The sequence below is a fragment of the Podarcis bocagei genome (genome assembly GCF_964188305.1).
Source record: "Podarcis bocagei genome assembly, chromosome: 1".
NCBI lineage: Eukaryota > Metazoa > Chordata > Lepidosauria > Squamata > Lacertidae > Podarcis > Podarcis bocagei.
Genome location: NC_138125.1, coordinates 53569988 through 53586845, shown reverse-complemented (window position 1 = coordinate 53586845; position 16858 = coordinate 53569988). Strand labels below are relative to the sequence as shown.

The 16858-nt window shown below is 43.2% G+C and overlaps 1 protein-coding gene across 4 annotated transcripts in view; it reads left to right on the top strand.

Annotated features, from left to right (window-relative positions):
* Positions 1 to 11376, top strand: part of LOC308571414 (transmembrane protein 263-like) — a 315757-nt gene extending 304381 nt beyond the window's left edge. For all 4 annotated transcript variants that reach the window (XM_081167028.1, XM_081167027.1, XM_081167030.1 and 1 more), the window contains exon 3: positions 7676 to 11376. In XM_081167028.1, coding sequence (XP_081023154.1) covers positions 7676 to 7962 — 287 coding nt within the window. In that variant the 3' untranslated portion in view covers positions 7963 to 11376. The remainder of the gene's footprint in view (positions 1 to 7675) is intronic.
* Positions 11377 to 16858: the final 5482 nt, after the last annotated feature.

Sequence of the window (16858 nt, the reverse complement as noted above, 5' to 3'; positions counted from 1 at the left end):
TATTAGCGTTTTCATAAAGAACAAAACATATAACAACAAACACAAAAATAAACAGAAAAAACAAGAAAAATACAAAAATCGAAAACATAAAAAAGAACAATTAAAAACACCTGATTGTTCATATACTTATTCTCTTTTACCCTGTTTCTCAGACCTCCTCACACCTCCCCTTCTTGTATTCCAATTTAAATTATTGGTTCAGCAAATCCTTGATCTACTTCTCCATTTTAACTTAATTTGATTTATTCTATCATTTTATTATTTAACTTTTCTTCTTTCCTCCATTTCCTCAATTTATATTTACTCACTTTATTTTCATTTAATTTTGACCATTTTAAAAATAAGACAATTTCAGTTTATTCAATTTTACCCATCATTTTCCTAAGATTGACCAAGAGTTTCCCTTCCACGTCTTTCCCCATTTCCATGCCAGTAGCAAAACAAAATAAAAATAAGACAAACTATATTTATATACCTTTTGGATTCCCAAACTCCCCCCACCCTTTTCCCGGTTTCAGTCCCCAACAACAAACATCGGTACCAATATTCTGTTTAGGCTGGCGAACTCACGTCCGAGGCTCTCAATTCTCTTTCAGCTCCTCTCTGCATGTCTTTTTGATAGTCTTTAATATTAAACTCCAAATCTCGAAGAAGCTCCGGCCCAACAGGATCCATATTTCTACCAGCCAGACCTCCATATTCAACAGTAGAACTTACGAGGTTCTTCAAAGCTTGTTTTATATTCCTTTCAGGTCCAAATGTCCCCCAAGTTCCAACTTCCACCTCCAATCCAGGCCAGGCTCTCCACATCAGATTTTTATTTTCCTTTTTTCTCATCTTGTCAGGTATCAAAATGCTACTCTCCTGTGACTTCTGCAAAATTTCTGCTTCTCCCTCCTTTTCTTCAGGGACAACATCTGTCATCTGCTCCGTATTGTCAAAGCTCTCCATTTTCTCTGTTTGTTCAATTGGATAGGCTCCTTGTTTCAAATCCTTATCAGGTTCAACAATGTTACTTACAGTTAAGCCCAGAGCTGTCACATTTGTAGCCAAAACATCATATTGGCTTTGTAACTTTCCCAAGAGAACAAAGGCTCTGTTCAATTCAGCCTGGACTTTCTTTCCTCCAGCCATTCCTGTAATGTCACTAAACCCCTCTAGGGGGATTTTAGTTCCTTATTATTCCTTTCAGCTCAAGTCCAAAAGTCAGATTGTTTTGCATCAGCCCTTCCTTATTTTCAACAAATTATTACAGATTATCCAACAGAGACAACCAAAGTAAAGTTCTCCTTTTCCTTCTCGACAGCCAACTTGACAGCTGTCAAATTTTCCAATCTTTCATCAGCAGGCAGTCTCGTGGGACATTCCCGGGTCCGGGGGGGGGGGTGAAACTTCAGCTCCCAAAATTTATCCTTTTATCCTCCAGCAAAGATTCTTGTAGTGTCAAAATCATGGAATTAAAATCTTTTTCTAAAAAAAGAAAGTATTCTCTCGACCTTAGCTAGCAGGTCCTTTGCTTTAAATTATTTACAGAGGGGGGGGTGGACTTCCTTTTTAACCCTTCCCCGCTCATTCCTAATCCGCAAAATTTTTCTTTAAAATTCCGATTTCCGTGTTTACTCACAGGTTGATGTTTCAGAGTCCGAATATTCCAAGGAAAAAGTCAGCACTCTCCGCCAATGGCTCGCGGCTTCACTCCGCAGATGCAGGAATACTCTCAGCACCGCGCCGCACCCCGTCCCCGTTCCGAAGCCTTTAAAAAGGCTCCTTCACGGATCGGGGGGGCGCAAATGGTGCCCGCCGAGTCACTACGTTCACAGGCTTCTGCGCCTGTGATTTTAAGGGTCCCTGCGTCACCGCAGCGGTAAGACCCAGTCTCTGCAGAGCCGATTCCCTCCGAAGCTCGGAGGGAATCCGCCATTAAGCAATGGCGCCAACCGGGAAGTCCAAAATAACCACAAGTCTCATAGCGCCTTAAAGACTAATCAATTTCATTGTGGCATAAGCTTTCATGAATTGGAGTCTGATGAAGTGGACTTTAGTCCATGAAAGCTTAAGCCATAATAAATAGGTTGGTCCTTAAGGTGTGATAAGTTTCTTTGTTGAGTTTTTAAACAATAATACTTGCCCACCATTGTGTGAGGCCCACACATCTGCATTCTGAAGTGATGCTGTCCAGTAAACAGATTTTCCCATAGTGACAACTAAGTTGTACACACAAAAGTGCCATATTGACTTTCCACATCAGTGCAGGTGCAAAAATAACTTGGGCCTGCAACTGTGGGAAGTTAGGCACTAGTACCAACCTCTCCCTATAAAATGGCAATGTAGATGGCCTGAAGTGATTGGTGAAATAGGCTGACCGATTGTGTGGAACATTTCAGGACTGCAGTAGCTATAACTAACAGCCAGCTACTGCCAAGTCCAAGGGCTAATTTGTGTTGACTGAGCAGGAAATGCTATATTAGTATATTGCTCAAGCCTTGGAACTTGGAGGCTGCCTACAGCTGCCAGACTAGGGCAGCAGGAAGAGACATCAATAACCCAGGCAGTTTTAAATCCAAAAGACAAGACTGAGGCTAGATTCACACAACCATTTCCCGCTCAATCATTCAATGGTGAGACATGCATTGACCTGAATCCTAGAAAGCACTTTGCAGGTATTCAACCTGCGGACCGCTTTGTATTTGGAAAACTAAACTCTCAAAAAGGTGCTTAAATGTCTTGATGTAGAGATGAAGCTCATTTTATGTTGGACAAAACTTGAGCCTTGTGACTTCACCTTGCTCCATGTTCTTCTAGTAGCTGTGGGTGCCAGTGTGCTATAGGGGTATATATGGATGGCTTGAGAACCACTACACCTCCCAGCCATCTTCACAAGGCCATGGCTTTGAGAGTCCTGTTTTTAATGTACAGTACTGTACAATCTACCACAAAGTCCCCTGCAAGTAACAAAGTGGTGGTCTCTTCCCAAAGGCTCACATCCTGGGTGCCTGCTAAGACAAACAAATTTTGTTTACTTATTTATTTATAAATAAGGTGGCATGCATGCTTCCCCCCTCCTCATTTTATCCTCACAACAATCCTCGGAGGTAGACCAGGCTGCGAAATGGCCCAAAGTCACCTGGTGAGCTTAATGGCTGGGTGGGGATTTGAACCCAAGTCCTAGCCTTACACTCTAACCACTGCACCACACTTGCAGATACAAGCAAGGATGAGAGTGTGAGGTGGGCAGGTTTTGCCCAGAAGCTGTTGCTCTGACATCTCCAGGCACCCTGTGAAGCATCCCAAGATCCTGTGATTCCATTATCTATTCAGTGCCTGCTTTTTGGTGTTTTGCAAGCCCTTTGCTCACGAGCTGAGGAAATCCACTGCCAGAATCAATATTAAATTCAATCACTGCTGAAAATAAAAAAGGGGGTGGAGAGACGTCAAAAGGTGGTGTGTTGTTGTTGTTGTTTTTGAGCTGAACTGTTAGTTTTTCCTGGCATATTAATTACGTTTGGAAGAACAAACATCCTGGATTCCTTTCAGCTAAGCCAGCAACTTGTTGAGAGAGAAGAATCCTCTTAAAGGAATGGTGACTAACCAGCACATTGCAGCAGCAGGCTTCCTCCACAAGCACAGCCTGGAGCTTGTTGACGTCTGGAGTTCAGAGAGAAGGAAGAGTAGCCAAGCAAGCACCAACCACATACAGGGAGTTGTTCTCTGCAGACACTCCTGGCCAGGGTCAGTGTAGTGGGTGAGATGCTGACAGCATCTGATTGGACACCCACGGCCTATTCATATCCCCCCTCCCACCTCCCACCTCCCTGGATATGGCTGGGAACAGGATGCTTTCCACTGAGCTGTTTTTCTCAGACTCCGCTTTTGTCTGTGACAGGGAATTCCGGCCGTGTGTGATCTGTGGACTGTAAAAGGTGCTTAAGGATGTCTCTGTTCAGCTCCCGAGAGGCTCGCTCTTCAGGACTCTTAACAGGGAAACTGTGGTTCTCCTTGCCAAGGAGCTGACTAGTTCTGACAGGGCCTCTGGCCTGGGCTGTGTGGAGAGGCACCATTATGTCACATCACTATGCAGGCTTTCAGCAGGGCACCATTCATCACTGCGGCTTCCTCAGTGCCCAGGACACAGGAAGCACGTCCCACTAGAAGCCCCACATAAACACATACACACACGGCTGAATTTAAACCGGGCAGTGGTGATCAGCATTCTCCATGGAGTGGGCGTGAGGGCGAAAAACCTCTGTAATTCTCCAGAGGAGAGCAGTGCATGATTATTTCTTTGAGGAGAAAAAGGTCCCAATCTGTATGGAAGCTGCAGCACCTCATCCCAGATCACTGTGGTTATTCAGCAGAGAGTGTGCAAAAGCCTGCTCAAGTGCTCATATTCATATTGGTTTGTTGTTGTTCTTTTTACTATGTGTTTTGTTGTTTTTACATTGTAATTTTATGTTGTGCACTGCCCTGAGAACTGCGGATAAAGGGGGGTGTACAAATTTTAATAATAATAATAATAATAATAATAATAATAATAATAATCCTTCCAATGTAACAGAGTAATGCCTGGTACTAAAATTGGTTGCCAGATTAATGCAGGGATGGAAAACCTGCTGCCCTCCAGGTGCTATTGGACTCCAGCTCCCATCAGCCCCAGCCAGTGTAGGCAGAGGTTGGGAAATATGGGAGCCGTAGTCCAGCAAGATCTGAAGAATCACAGGTTCCCAACTTCTCATGTGTCCTCCTGACTCAGGAGAGAGAGCCATCCCAAATGCACCTGAGCACACTGGGGATTTATTGGAATGACTTATTCCCCATCCTTATGAGTGTGTAATCTTACAAAAATGGTGACACCCAGGATGCAGCTTTTGTACTGCGACCTCAGATCCATGACTGGCCATTTTAAAACAGAGAAAATGCATAAAAGAAGGCATTCAAGCTGAAGGGGAAGAACCTCCTAGGGACACCTGGTGGGAGCACGTCACCTTTCCAAGTAGGAGGTCCTGCTGCAGAGATGGCACCTGTCCTTCTGCATCATTTACCCCACATGCTGTTCACCTGGCTTCCTCTTCTGCCTGCAAAACTGAAATGCTGCTCTCAGTAGCAGGTGGGAGAGGAGGGCGAGCGAAGCAACCAGGAGCACAGAGGGGTATTTAAGGCAGCAGCTGCATATCCAATACTGCACAGCTTTGAGATAAATGGCCACAACCTCTGCTTAAAAACCAAGCAGCCCTCCCTTCTACTATGGGGTGAGGAACCTCTATATAGCTGTTGGAACTCTCTCCTCAGACCACACACCCTCTTTCCTTGGGCTACTTCCCCTCACCAGCCTTGCTTCACATGGAGTGTTTTTCTCTTTCTGGAATGTGTCACTGAACTTTGATGGTGATTCTTGCTCAATGGGTTGGAGAAGTGTGTGAATATGCTAGAAATGTATCTACTGTACCAAGGCAAAAATTACATTTGTTCCTCTGCCCACTTTTGTTTCTGGTGCTTCACAACCCTGGTTTGTGACACACACCCCCCCCCCCAGAAGGTTGACCTTGGTCTGAAAAAATGTCCCCACTTCTGTTCCTCTCAGAAAGATTTGAGTGCTGACATGCCTCATGCAAAGTGGTTGGGCCATTCCATCCTTTTGAGTGCTTCCATACAGTATATTTTTTCTCAGGTAGCTCTTTATCAACTTTGGGTTGATGTTTTGGTATTGTTAGGATAACCTACAGTTATCCAGAGTTACTGCCACCTAGGTAGCTTCTTCAACACACATGAAAATGGAATACCTGAGGCTGACGCGGAAGTCTATACACATTTTTCATTTAAAACAGGGAGACATCCCTATCTCGCTATTGCCTAGTCTTGGCTAATGTATCCAAATAGCATCGTGCCAAGCAGATATGTATATTAGCAGGTAAGGTCTTTTAAATAACTCGAGGCAAAAGAAAGAGAGAGAGAGAGAGAGAGAGAGAGAGAGAGAGAGAGAGAGAGAGAGAGGTTTACTCAGAGAAAGCAGAATAGAATATGAAATCAGACATTTAAGAAAATAAAAAAGACCACAAAAGCGGTCAAAATACTGATTTATCTGGAGTTGGAAAGGGCTTTGTCAGCGGAAGGTATTTAGCATTACAATAGTTCCCAAAAAAAGAGAGTGTCACTGGTATATTTCAGGTAAGCATAATTACATACTCAGGGAGCAAAACAAACCTCTTTCACACAATATCTGGCAAGCTAGATTCCATGCAGGTAGTTCCCAAACTAAGCCACTGTTTACAAGTTAAAATTACATCCTTCCTTATGAGAGAAAAACTGCTTGTTTCTGTATTGACCTCATGAGTTGTCTAATTTTAAACTAGTCAAAATAATTTCCATTTCTATTATCCAGAACTGGGTTTGTCTGGGTTAGACAAACCCTGAACCCAGGTTTAGGCATCATACTAGGACAAGCCAGAGCTTAGCTCACAGCAGCATGGAAGCTGGAGACCTGGAGTAGTAGCAAAGAGGCCATGTTCTCTTTGGGAACCAACACATTTCCTCATTGGTGCTAGGCCATGGCTTCCCTTAGTGTTGTGTCTGACCTGGGCCCCTGTAAGCAGGCTGTAGTCAAGGAATGTCACACCCAATCTACAGCACAGTGGATATCATATATGCACTGCAAATTACCAAATCACATAGCAGTGTAATCCACACAGTAGGCAGTGCCAAGGGCTGTATTCAGCTTAGTAGGTATGCTAGCAGCAGCCAGTGTAATGAGTCCTAGTAGCACAGTGGGACCTCCCCCAGTCCCAGATGAAACCCTGTGGAGGCCCCATGGCAGTCGAAATCTCGGGTGGGGGAGCTTGCAAATTACCTCCTAATACTTTTTGTATTATTTTACCAACCAACAATTTTAATAAACCAATTTCAAGATCAAATCAATATTATTTTGATCCATTGTTGTGGGGCCCCCAAAAGAGCCCATAGGCCGATGGCTACTCTGCCTATTTGGTAATCCAGCATTGACTTCCCCCCTTCTCCTCCTACACTTCCCCATGTGAACAGGGTCTTCTCAGCAGTGGCTCTACAGTTATGGAATGTGAATTCATATGAAGTCAGGCAGGCTCCTTTTCTTGATAGTATAGTTCCATACATGGTTTTAAGACTCACATTTTTACCGTGACTTAATGTTAGACTGCTCTGGGTTTAGTATGACTATGCTATGTTAGGCATTTTGTTTGTTTTGTGCTGGTTTGGGTAATACGATATATGTTTAGATCGGCATTATATGGCTTTATTGTTATTTTCAGTTCTATTGTGATTTACTCAGCATGATAAATTGTGACAAAGCAGCCTCTAGAAACCTTTCAAATACATTAATTAAAATCCTTTCAAGCAAGGTTTGAAAGTACCTCACGGTTCTTCCTCCCAGTATCTGTCACGATGAAGTGAGCTCTTTTTAGTACAGGGATTGGACAAGCTCCCCATTTAGTTTTAGTGTGTCCCATCATGAATTTCTCTTGGCTGGTCAGAACATCATCTAAGTATGCTACTGATGTATGCTGAAGGAGTGAGGCCAAGTACTGAGACACGTTGACCTTTTCACCGTCTGGCAGTGAAACATCCTACGATGCTGAAATCGCTCAGGGCAACCAGGAGAGAAGCATCTAACTCATTTCTCTTTTTCTTTTGTCTCTGTATATTTCAGACCTTAGGAAAGACTGCCCACAGCCACAGTCTGGCATGATCTGGAGAGTGACAGGAGGCCTGTACAGCATCACCCGAGGAGCCGTGGGGGCAACGCTGGGGGGAGTGGCTTGGGTTGGTAGCAAAGGCTTTGAACTCACCAAAACTGCAGTGACCAGCGTCCCTACAGCCAGCGTTGGATTAGTCAAGGGCAGTGTCTCAGCAATGACCAGTGGCGTGGGAGCTGTTGGCAGTGCAGTGGCCAGCAAAGTCCCTTTCACCACAAAGAAGAAGGACAAGGCCGACTAGACCCTTCCTTTTGACAGATCACTTAGTCCCTGACCTTCCTCACTGCAATACCATTTTGTTTTGGATCACAAACACAGACCTCCTAGCCATGGCTGAAGTTCAATTTTTTAACTTGGAGCCCACAGTCACAACTAACGACACTCATGCACTATCCCATTTAGGATAAGGTTACCAGATTTTTTTCAATGAATCCAGGGACACTTTTCAACTTCAATGGATTTTTTATGGGGACTGATTTGTAAATCCAGGGACTGTCCCCGGGAAATGGGGAAATCTGGTAACCTTAACGTAGGAGAACTTTGTTCACCCCATGAGAGGCTATGTAGGAGCTTCAGTTGTGAGCATTGTGCTCCATCTGTTTGGCCACACTAGACAGAAAACTCAAGCATAGAGCTGTTTCCTGGTAGGAGACACAGGTATGATCCTGGTAGGGTTGACCAATGGTCACCTGCAGTTTCTTCTTTCCTTAAAGCCATCAGTGAGATGTGGGGTTGGGGGAGTGCTGATGGGCAGAGGGGTCCACATGACCACATGCCTGAGAGAGACATGAGGCAGCAAGAAAGGGGGTGACTATCAGTGTAGTACAGTGCATGACTGCAAACTAACCATGTGGCTCACTGAAGACAGCATCCCCATGCCTGGGCATCTGGACAGTCAGCAGGTGTCTGAACCTGTGCAGGATTGATAGAGCCAGCTCTTGCTACCTCCTTGCAACTCCCTCAGCAGCCACTAGTGGGAATCTCCTGCCACAATCCTTACTAGACACATCAACAACTTTCAGTGGTAAAATAATTTCCAGGTTGCCAATCTGGTCACCCTAGTCCTATTTTTTGTATTTAATGGTTTGTAGTTCACTAGAGGTCTTTTTTAAAAAAACAAAATAAATAAGGAAGGGCTGTATGGGACCTGTCCACGCAAATGTAACCTGTATGAAGCAGAGATGCTGTGAATAAGGGCATCCAACCATTCCACAGGTGCAACAGAGGAAAGAATATATATGTTTATGAGGCACCAAGGCAACCAAGTTATTGAGTGGCCTTGAATAAATATAAATCGTACTGCTGATGATGGTGATAACAACATCAATTTTCTCCTCATCTCTCTCACACAAGCCCACTTCTATCCACAGGTACACCTAGTTAAAATGAAAAAGGTTCCTTGTTTTAGAATTACTTCTGCCTTTCCTGGCATTGTAGGATTTTAACTATGTGCAATAGAGAGAAATAATGTTTATAGCATGTTTTATGATCATATACAGTAAGCATTGGATCAGTTTTCTAATGATTAAAGCCATGAAAACGGAGGTGTGACCCTGCCCATAAATAATATGCACATTATTCCTGACAAATTCAGCAATTTGTAATTGAGGTTGTTCAAATTTTGTTTTGGTTCATTGACCAGGTAGGGATACCATCAACATGAAATGTTTTAGGCAATGCTCGCTTATACCCTTAGAAAGTATAAACCATGCTCATGTTTTAAACCCATTCTTTCCCCCACCTCTACTTTGCCAGTTTGGCCAGTGACCAAACTTTGCTCCTGCAGTCCTTAAGCTGTTTGTGCAGAAGTCAATCCATGTGACTTCAATGGGACTTACCTCCAGTTATGTGTCCTTGAGACTGGTGCCCGAGATGCTCTGTCTCCCTTCAGTCCTTTTCTGTTTATGGTTCTTTCATGAAAGGGATGTTGATCTTTGGATACTTAAAATGGAGCAGACTTAAGTAGATTCAGAAGATATGTTTCATTCATATCCTGGATGCTGGGATCATTCTGGTTTCCACCTCTTGCAGATTCTTTGCAGCTTTGCTTGACTACGATATCTTCACAGGCACCATTAGTGTGACCAGTATCTAAAGCTTGCTTTATTCCACATCATGGCAGCATGTAGTTCCCCTTGGAGGAAATTTCTTTTCTCTTTCAACCTTTCTGTTTTATTTTGTTATACCTGCCTTTTTGGTTGCAGTATCACAATACCATCTGACACCAGAATGCCTACCTGTGTTTAACTGAGTAGTCCTCTGCAATTTGCAGAGCCCAAGATGGCTGGTATCTGTTCATTGTTCTCCCTTGAAAACAGCCTGTGATACTATAAGCCATGAGGGTTTTTCTGGTTCTGCCCCTGACTATACAGAATTGTATGCCCATTGTGACTGAACTGCCCCAAGTTGAATTCTCTGGATCCTAAAGAGCAGGCAGGGCACCTTTTTATAGCTAGCTTCCCCAGCCACTTTTGGCCAGGCAGCATGAACACCTTGATATGTTTTTATTCTGGTCCCTTGCCCCTAGGATGAAGAACCCTTGTAGGAAGCAAAGTATCCTATCTCACTGCTACAGTAGTTTACTAGCAGTGTTCCATGGTTCACTGGAATAAAACAAGCACTGGTTTCATTATACCATGCTAAGGTGTCACAGCCAAGAAAGAAAGAAAGAGTTTAGGCAATCCCCTGCCTTGGGTCAAATTTACAGTAGCTGCAGCTCATTCCAAGTCATAGGATACTTGTGAGAGTGAGTAGGACATCTTCAATTTCTTTCTTTGGCTGTGCCTCTATTTTAACTAAATGGAATCAAAGCCTCTATTAATTCAGAATAGGCTCTGGCAGCAGCTTAGCTGATAGGCCTGACATGCTCAGAGGAACTCTTCCCACAATTCTGATCCTTAATGTGCTACAACAGCAGCAAATTATGACTGAAAGGCACTTTTTGCATCTTGTGTGAAAAGGGTCTTAAGTAGGCAAGTCCTAAAATGTAGCAAGGTGAAGCATACTTTTTCAGCATGTCATGTGTCATAATTTTAGGGGCTAGATGAAAGCAGGAACTGATGTCCGCTCCAGGAAGTCTTTTCAAAATTAAAGTGTTGAGATTCATCTTGGACCAGCACTGGTCTTAAGAATCTGGGGTTCCATCAAGGGTTCTTCATTTCTGCTGTCAAATAAATCCCCTCCATTCTTTTAAGAATTTCCACCTTGAAAAACATCACCCGGCTGAAACTGATGTTGCCTCTTCAGTTCTACCACCCACAGCACCCTTTAGATCGAGGAAGCATGAACAACAGGGAGGCAAGTGACTGTCGGTTCTTCATTACTAAAACATAAGCAGTTTATTTCTAGGTTTTGATAGACACTGCTCCACCCCACCCACTTTGTTTGGAGCATGGGTTTGTTTTGTTGTGTAGTTCAGTGAATATTCATTTCTATCTTTGGAAGATAATAAATTTTTAAGATATAACCCCCTTGTTTGGTGTTTGATCCTTGTTTTCAACTAAAGGAAATAAGCAGGAACAGTGTGGGTGGAGAGCCTCGCTGTGGGGTTTGCTGTGTTGTAAAGGGGTAGCCTTCTTATGATTAAACACAGACGTTGTGCAGTTCAGCTTGAGATGCTGGAAGTCAGCAGGAGAGAACAGTGGCGTAGCATGGGTTGTCAGCACCCGGGGCAAGGCAAGTAATTTGCGCCCCCTTGTGTGAGAGAGAGTGAGTGAGTCAGGTAGGGGCAGAGAGCTGCGAGTGCGAGCACGCGCCCCCCAGATGTTGTGCCCGGTGCGGCCGCCCCCCTGCACCCCCCACGCTACGCCACTGGGAGAGAATTAAAGTGGGGGAAGCCACAAACAGGTGGTGCACTGTTACAGAAATGGAGGGGGGGATTCTTGATTTTCACCCAGCACTTATTTTTAAAGGACTACATGAGCATTCTCACTCTTGTAAGCTATAGTGAAGGAGCACTCAAGTGCTAAAGAGTTCTAAAGAAAATTGTGTTCATAAAATGGAGGTATACAAGAAGTTGGGGTATAGCATGGCACTCACCACTAATGAGATCATAATTCAGGAGCGTTTATCTGGTAGGTGTCCATGATATTTGCTGCAGGTAATTTCACATACAGATAGGTAGATAGGTAGATGATAGATAGATAAGTGATAGATAGATAGATAGATAGATAGATAGATAGATAGATAATGATGATGATAGATAGATAGATAGATGATAGATAGATAGATAGATAGATAGATAGATAGATAGATAGATAGATAGATAGATAGATAGATATAGATAGATAGATGATAGATAGATAGATAGATAGATAGATAGATAGATAGATAGATAGATGATAGATGATATAGATTTTTACACACACACACACACACACACACACAGAGAGAGAGTTGTTTTATATATAAAACGTGTGTGTGTGTGTGTGTGTGTGTGTGTGTAAAACCAGGAAAAATGTATGTTTATGATTATGTTCCTCTGTTGCAGTTTGCAGAGAAAGCTGTGATAGAGGCTAACAAAGTAAACAAACAAACAAGAAAACAAATAAATGGGTTGTGGTGTAGTGAAATGCCTATTTTTTCAAACTTACCCCCTATCTTTTACAGTGCTATTTGCAGTTGTTTACAGCCACTGTTTCTTTGCCACTGCTGCCCCAGGGCAATATCTCCCTGCTTTCTTCCTTGAATAATATTAACTAATCAGGTGATATATACAGAACATGATGACATCACAGTGTTACATAGCAATTCAGAATTGTCTATTTGATGATATCGCTGAATACAAACAAAGCCAATTAAGAGTGCCGACCATGCTTTCCAGTTAACTAGTACCCTTTCTCTGCATAAGTGAACACTTTCATCTCATTTCGGAAAAGTTGCTGAAATATGTGAATATTGCACCCCCTCTTTTGTATCAACTCTCCTTGGGTTTGATCATTGTCTCCCTACTGCTCCTTATCTCAAGAGTACTTCACAAATAAGCTGATGTCCCCCAGATTACTGATTTTCAAACACCATATTGCTATATTTTCCATATGGCTACTGTCCCCCAGCTAGGCAGCCAACTTTTCTTCTCTTTCCCACAACAATGATCCTTCTTAGGGAAAAAAACCCCAAATTATTTGAAAACCACAGCGTCCTGGGAGTAGAATAAGCTATGCCAGAACTGAGAGCAAATCTGCTTGATGGGACAGACAATTTTTGTTTCTGTTGTGCAAAATCTGGCTCCTTTGGGGGGGGGCAAGAGCACAGCACTGTTAAGACAACAAGGAGCATTCTTAAAGCTTCAATGCAGCTTGAAATGAATTGCAGGAAATAAGTTACTATGGGATACTTAGCATTTCTCTGGCCCTGCATAAAGCAGGCCAATCCAGCCAATAAAGGTTTTGTAAGAGCCCTATTACCAAGTAACTAGGCTACAGGAAGATGCGTGCTAAAGGATTAATTTGCTTGAGTAAACAATAATGGGCCGATCAAGTAATTTATTTACTTCAGAAGAGAATATTCTCATGGGGCATCAGTAGCCAAGGCCTGCATAGGAAGGGCTGGGTTGCAAGACAATGCACACTTACCTGGGGAGTAAGCCCGTTTGAACATTCCTCCAAGCAAACAGGCATAGGATTCTGCTATTGACGTGTTTTATTAATACAGAGTTTGGCCTCTGAAGCTGAATAGGTGGTGTCCAGCTTTGTTGAGGAATTTGCAACCCTTGCTGTTCTAGAAACCCTTTTCTTTCCTCCTACAGATCAGGTTGGTACCAAAATGAGAGATGACTAATAGTGATGTTTGGAATGCCGGTCACTGTGAGAGGCTGAAGAGCTGTGCCTTGCATGCAGGAAGTCTCCGGTTCCACCCCTGGCATCTCCAGGGCTAGAGAAGATCCCTGTCTGAAATCCCAAAGAGCTGCTGGCAGCCACTGTAGACAATAGTGAGCTAGAATGGTCTCACATTGTATAAGGCAGCTTCCTGTTTCCTAGGCTGTAGAAAAGCTAGGGGTGAAAGAATGGGTCAGTTTTGGTTCTCTCGTTTTTCCAATCTTAGAATTGGTTCTCTACATTTTTGCAGCAATGTAAAAAAATGCTAATTTTAAGAGGGGGTTTTTTTAGTGCACATTTATACTAACAGACACTATTGTGGGTGCAGTTTTAACTATTGTGCACTTTTCTGCAAGCATTTCCCCCCATTTTTGTATGTTACTTTCAATGATATATTCCTTTTTATGCATGCTTGCCCCACATGTATGCATTTTTGTAAACACTGGTTAGAGAACTGCACCGCAAAATTCAGAGAGGTGTGCATTTCAACATATGGCTGTGGTTTGGTTTTCATATAAAGCGTGAATTTAATAGATTCAGCTTTAAATGCAGATTTTACCCCCTCCCTCACCTATTTCCCACCCCACCTTACCTGCACTAGGATGGAGAAGCTTTTTCAATTCATAAGCCACACTGACAATCTTCTGGGAGCCATCATGTGCCAGTGGTGGGTGGGGCCAGACCCCAAAGTGGGTGGCGCCATGGCTAGGACACTGACCTTTCCACAGCAGGCTACATTCCAGCTGCACAAAAGCCAGAGGTGCCTACATGCACACATACCTCCCAATCCAGGCAAGCAAGAGAGACCATCACAGATCAGAGATACAGTCCAGCTAGGCAGAAGCACTCAAAGAGCATGCAGAGCAGGGTCAATGGGATATGTGGCCTGGGAAGCAGAGTTGTGGCCTTGGAAGAGGGTGTGGCCTAGGGAAGAGTCCCAAGGACCAGATAGAGAGGCCTGGAGGTCTGTATTCAGTCCTTTAGATTCTCCCCCTCATCAGTATGGATGATTTGTACAAGTCCTGGTATGAAACTTATCCTCAGTGCTGTTTATCTTTGTACCATGAGTATTTTATGTGGAGGCACAGCTGAGCATTGTCTGCAGCTGCCACATGGACTTCTAGGAAGTTGTACAAACAACACTCAGCTGCACTAATCAAACACATTCAGGCAATTAACAAACACTGTGCTGAAGTGCCTGAAAGGATGGGGGTAGGCAACTTCCTTTCTCTTCATTCTCCTGAGAGGTTTCCAGCTCCATCTCTTGACAGCGGAGATGATTTATAATGCTCCACTCATTTCTCTACAAGCCCAGAGGAGAGGCCACCAAACTCATTTTTCCAGTGACCTTTCACAGCCATCCCCACTTAAAATGGGTTTTCATCTTTCAGGCTAGGGGGGCACCTTGCGAAACCACCCCAGCGGGATGGGTATGCAATGCGGCAATTGATGTCCCTGCCCTTTCAAAGGCCACTGAAGAAAAATTAATGGAACTGCATAGTCTCCCTTCCCTACGTTTGGCAGCCGATACCAGCGCCTAATGACTTTCTTCCCACAGATACATGGCACACTGACTCAGTATTGGAATTCTGTTGGGAGATTTATCACAACTCCAAGTGGAAATAACTCCTCAAGATAAAAAAATTCCTTCCAGTAGCACCTTAAAGACCAACTAAGTTAGTTCTTGGTATGAGCTTTCGTGTGCATGCACACTTCTTCAGATACACACGATAGAGGCTGAGAGCCTATGGAAGTGTACTGTGCTTTTATGAGCAGTTTGGAAACTGCCCGCCTGCTCCGTCCAACCCATGAGACTTTCATTATATCTAGTTGCACTGAACTCTCAGGTGTCTTCTTGGACTGCAGCTCAAAGCCAGTCTCTTAACATTCCTTTCACCATGCAGATTGATGATTCTGTAATTAGTTTTCCTCCTGCCAGCTGCACAGTGGAGCAACATTAGCCATGCAGTTGGATACCATGGAGTGGGGTTCCCCCAATCCTACTCCTGTAGCTGCCGTTGGCATGAGTTGTGGGTGGAGAAGTGCCTTGGTGAGTGTTCTTCTGCCCCCAGAAGATATAGTGAGGCAGGGCAGCGGCAAACTTGCAAGAAGAATGCCAATCCTTTTTGCAAAGCTAAAATCTAGACTGGTTCTAACGCGGAACTCTTCTAGCCTGCTCTAAACTCTTACACTGAGTAACGACCTCCTGGCTGCATCCAAAAAGACTTTTCTATTGTAGCCCATCAGAAGTAAACAGCAGGCCCAAACAAGGTGAATAATGCCGTAGATGCCAGCAAGATCACAGTACAATGAAACAAGGGCTGATATTTCAAGCACAAGATCTATGCCAGATACTACAAGGTGAGGTTAAAAACCTCCAAGGCAAGTTGACCCGGCAGAAAATTTAAGTTTTTTTTTTAAAAAGTTTGTTTGTTTTTTAGGGGGGGGCAAAGGCAAACATCTGAGTTAATCTACAGTCCATATTGTTTGGTTTTAGGCATAGCTAATTTGTCATTTTCTTTTCAACTGGCATCAGAGATTGCTGACCACCAAATAACTCTTGTTCATAAAAAAATGTTTTAGATCATTTTTGTGTAATTTCTGCATCAATTTTGTCTGCATCCATTTTAAAATAAAGCAAATATGACTACTGAGAAGGGTGTCAGGCAAGCAAATAGCCACTAGTACTGTTGGGGAAGAAATGCTGTAAACATAAGGCTCCATAAACATAAGGCTTGTTGGTGTTGGGCAGGCAGCTGGTATGGAGCTTCTTACATGAGTGCATGTGCTTCTCACCTTCTTATCTCTTCCACTTTGGGAACAGGAAATGGCTCTGCAGTTAACACAAATGTAGTAGTAAAGACTGACATTTATTTGTGCCAAGGCCTTTTCAGTTTACAAAATTAGGGCTGTCACTCAAAAAAAAAAATTGTAGTGAATTAGTTATATACATTTTAATTGACTGATTGATTGATTGATTGATTGATTAATCAATTAAATCTGCATATGAATAAACCCTCCAAAGAAAAGGCATTCTTCTTTGTTTTTAGATGACACACTCATGTGTGTGATAAAGGAGAAATACTTCTGCAGAGACATCTACTACCCAGGGATCTGAAAGTACTTACATACAAAAATAATCAACATTAACAAAAAAAACCCCAAAAAATCTGCTGCCCAGTTAATCAGGCACTCCTTTTTAATTAATCAAAAGATGTCTAATCTTTGTGAAGCTTTATACAAAAGATGCATTCATGTTTGCTTGCATGGTAAGTAACACGGTGGTCTTGGTGTGTAATGTCCCAAACTAAAATCTTGGTC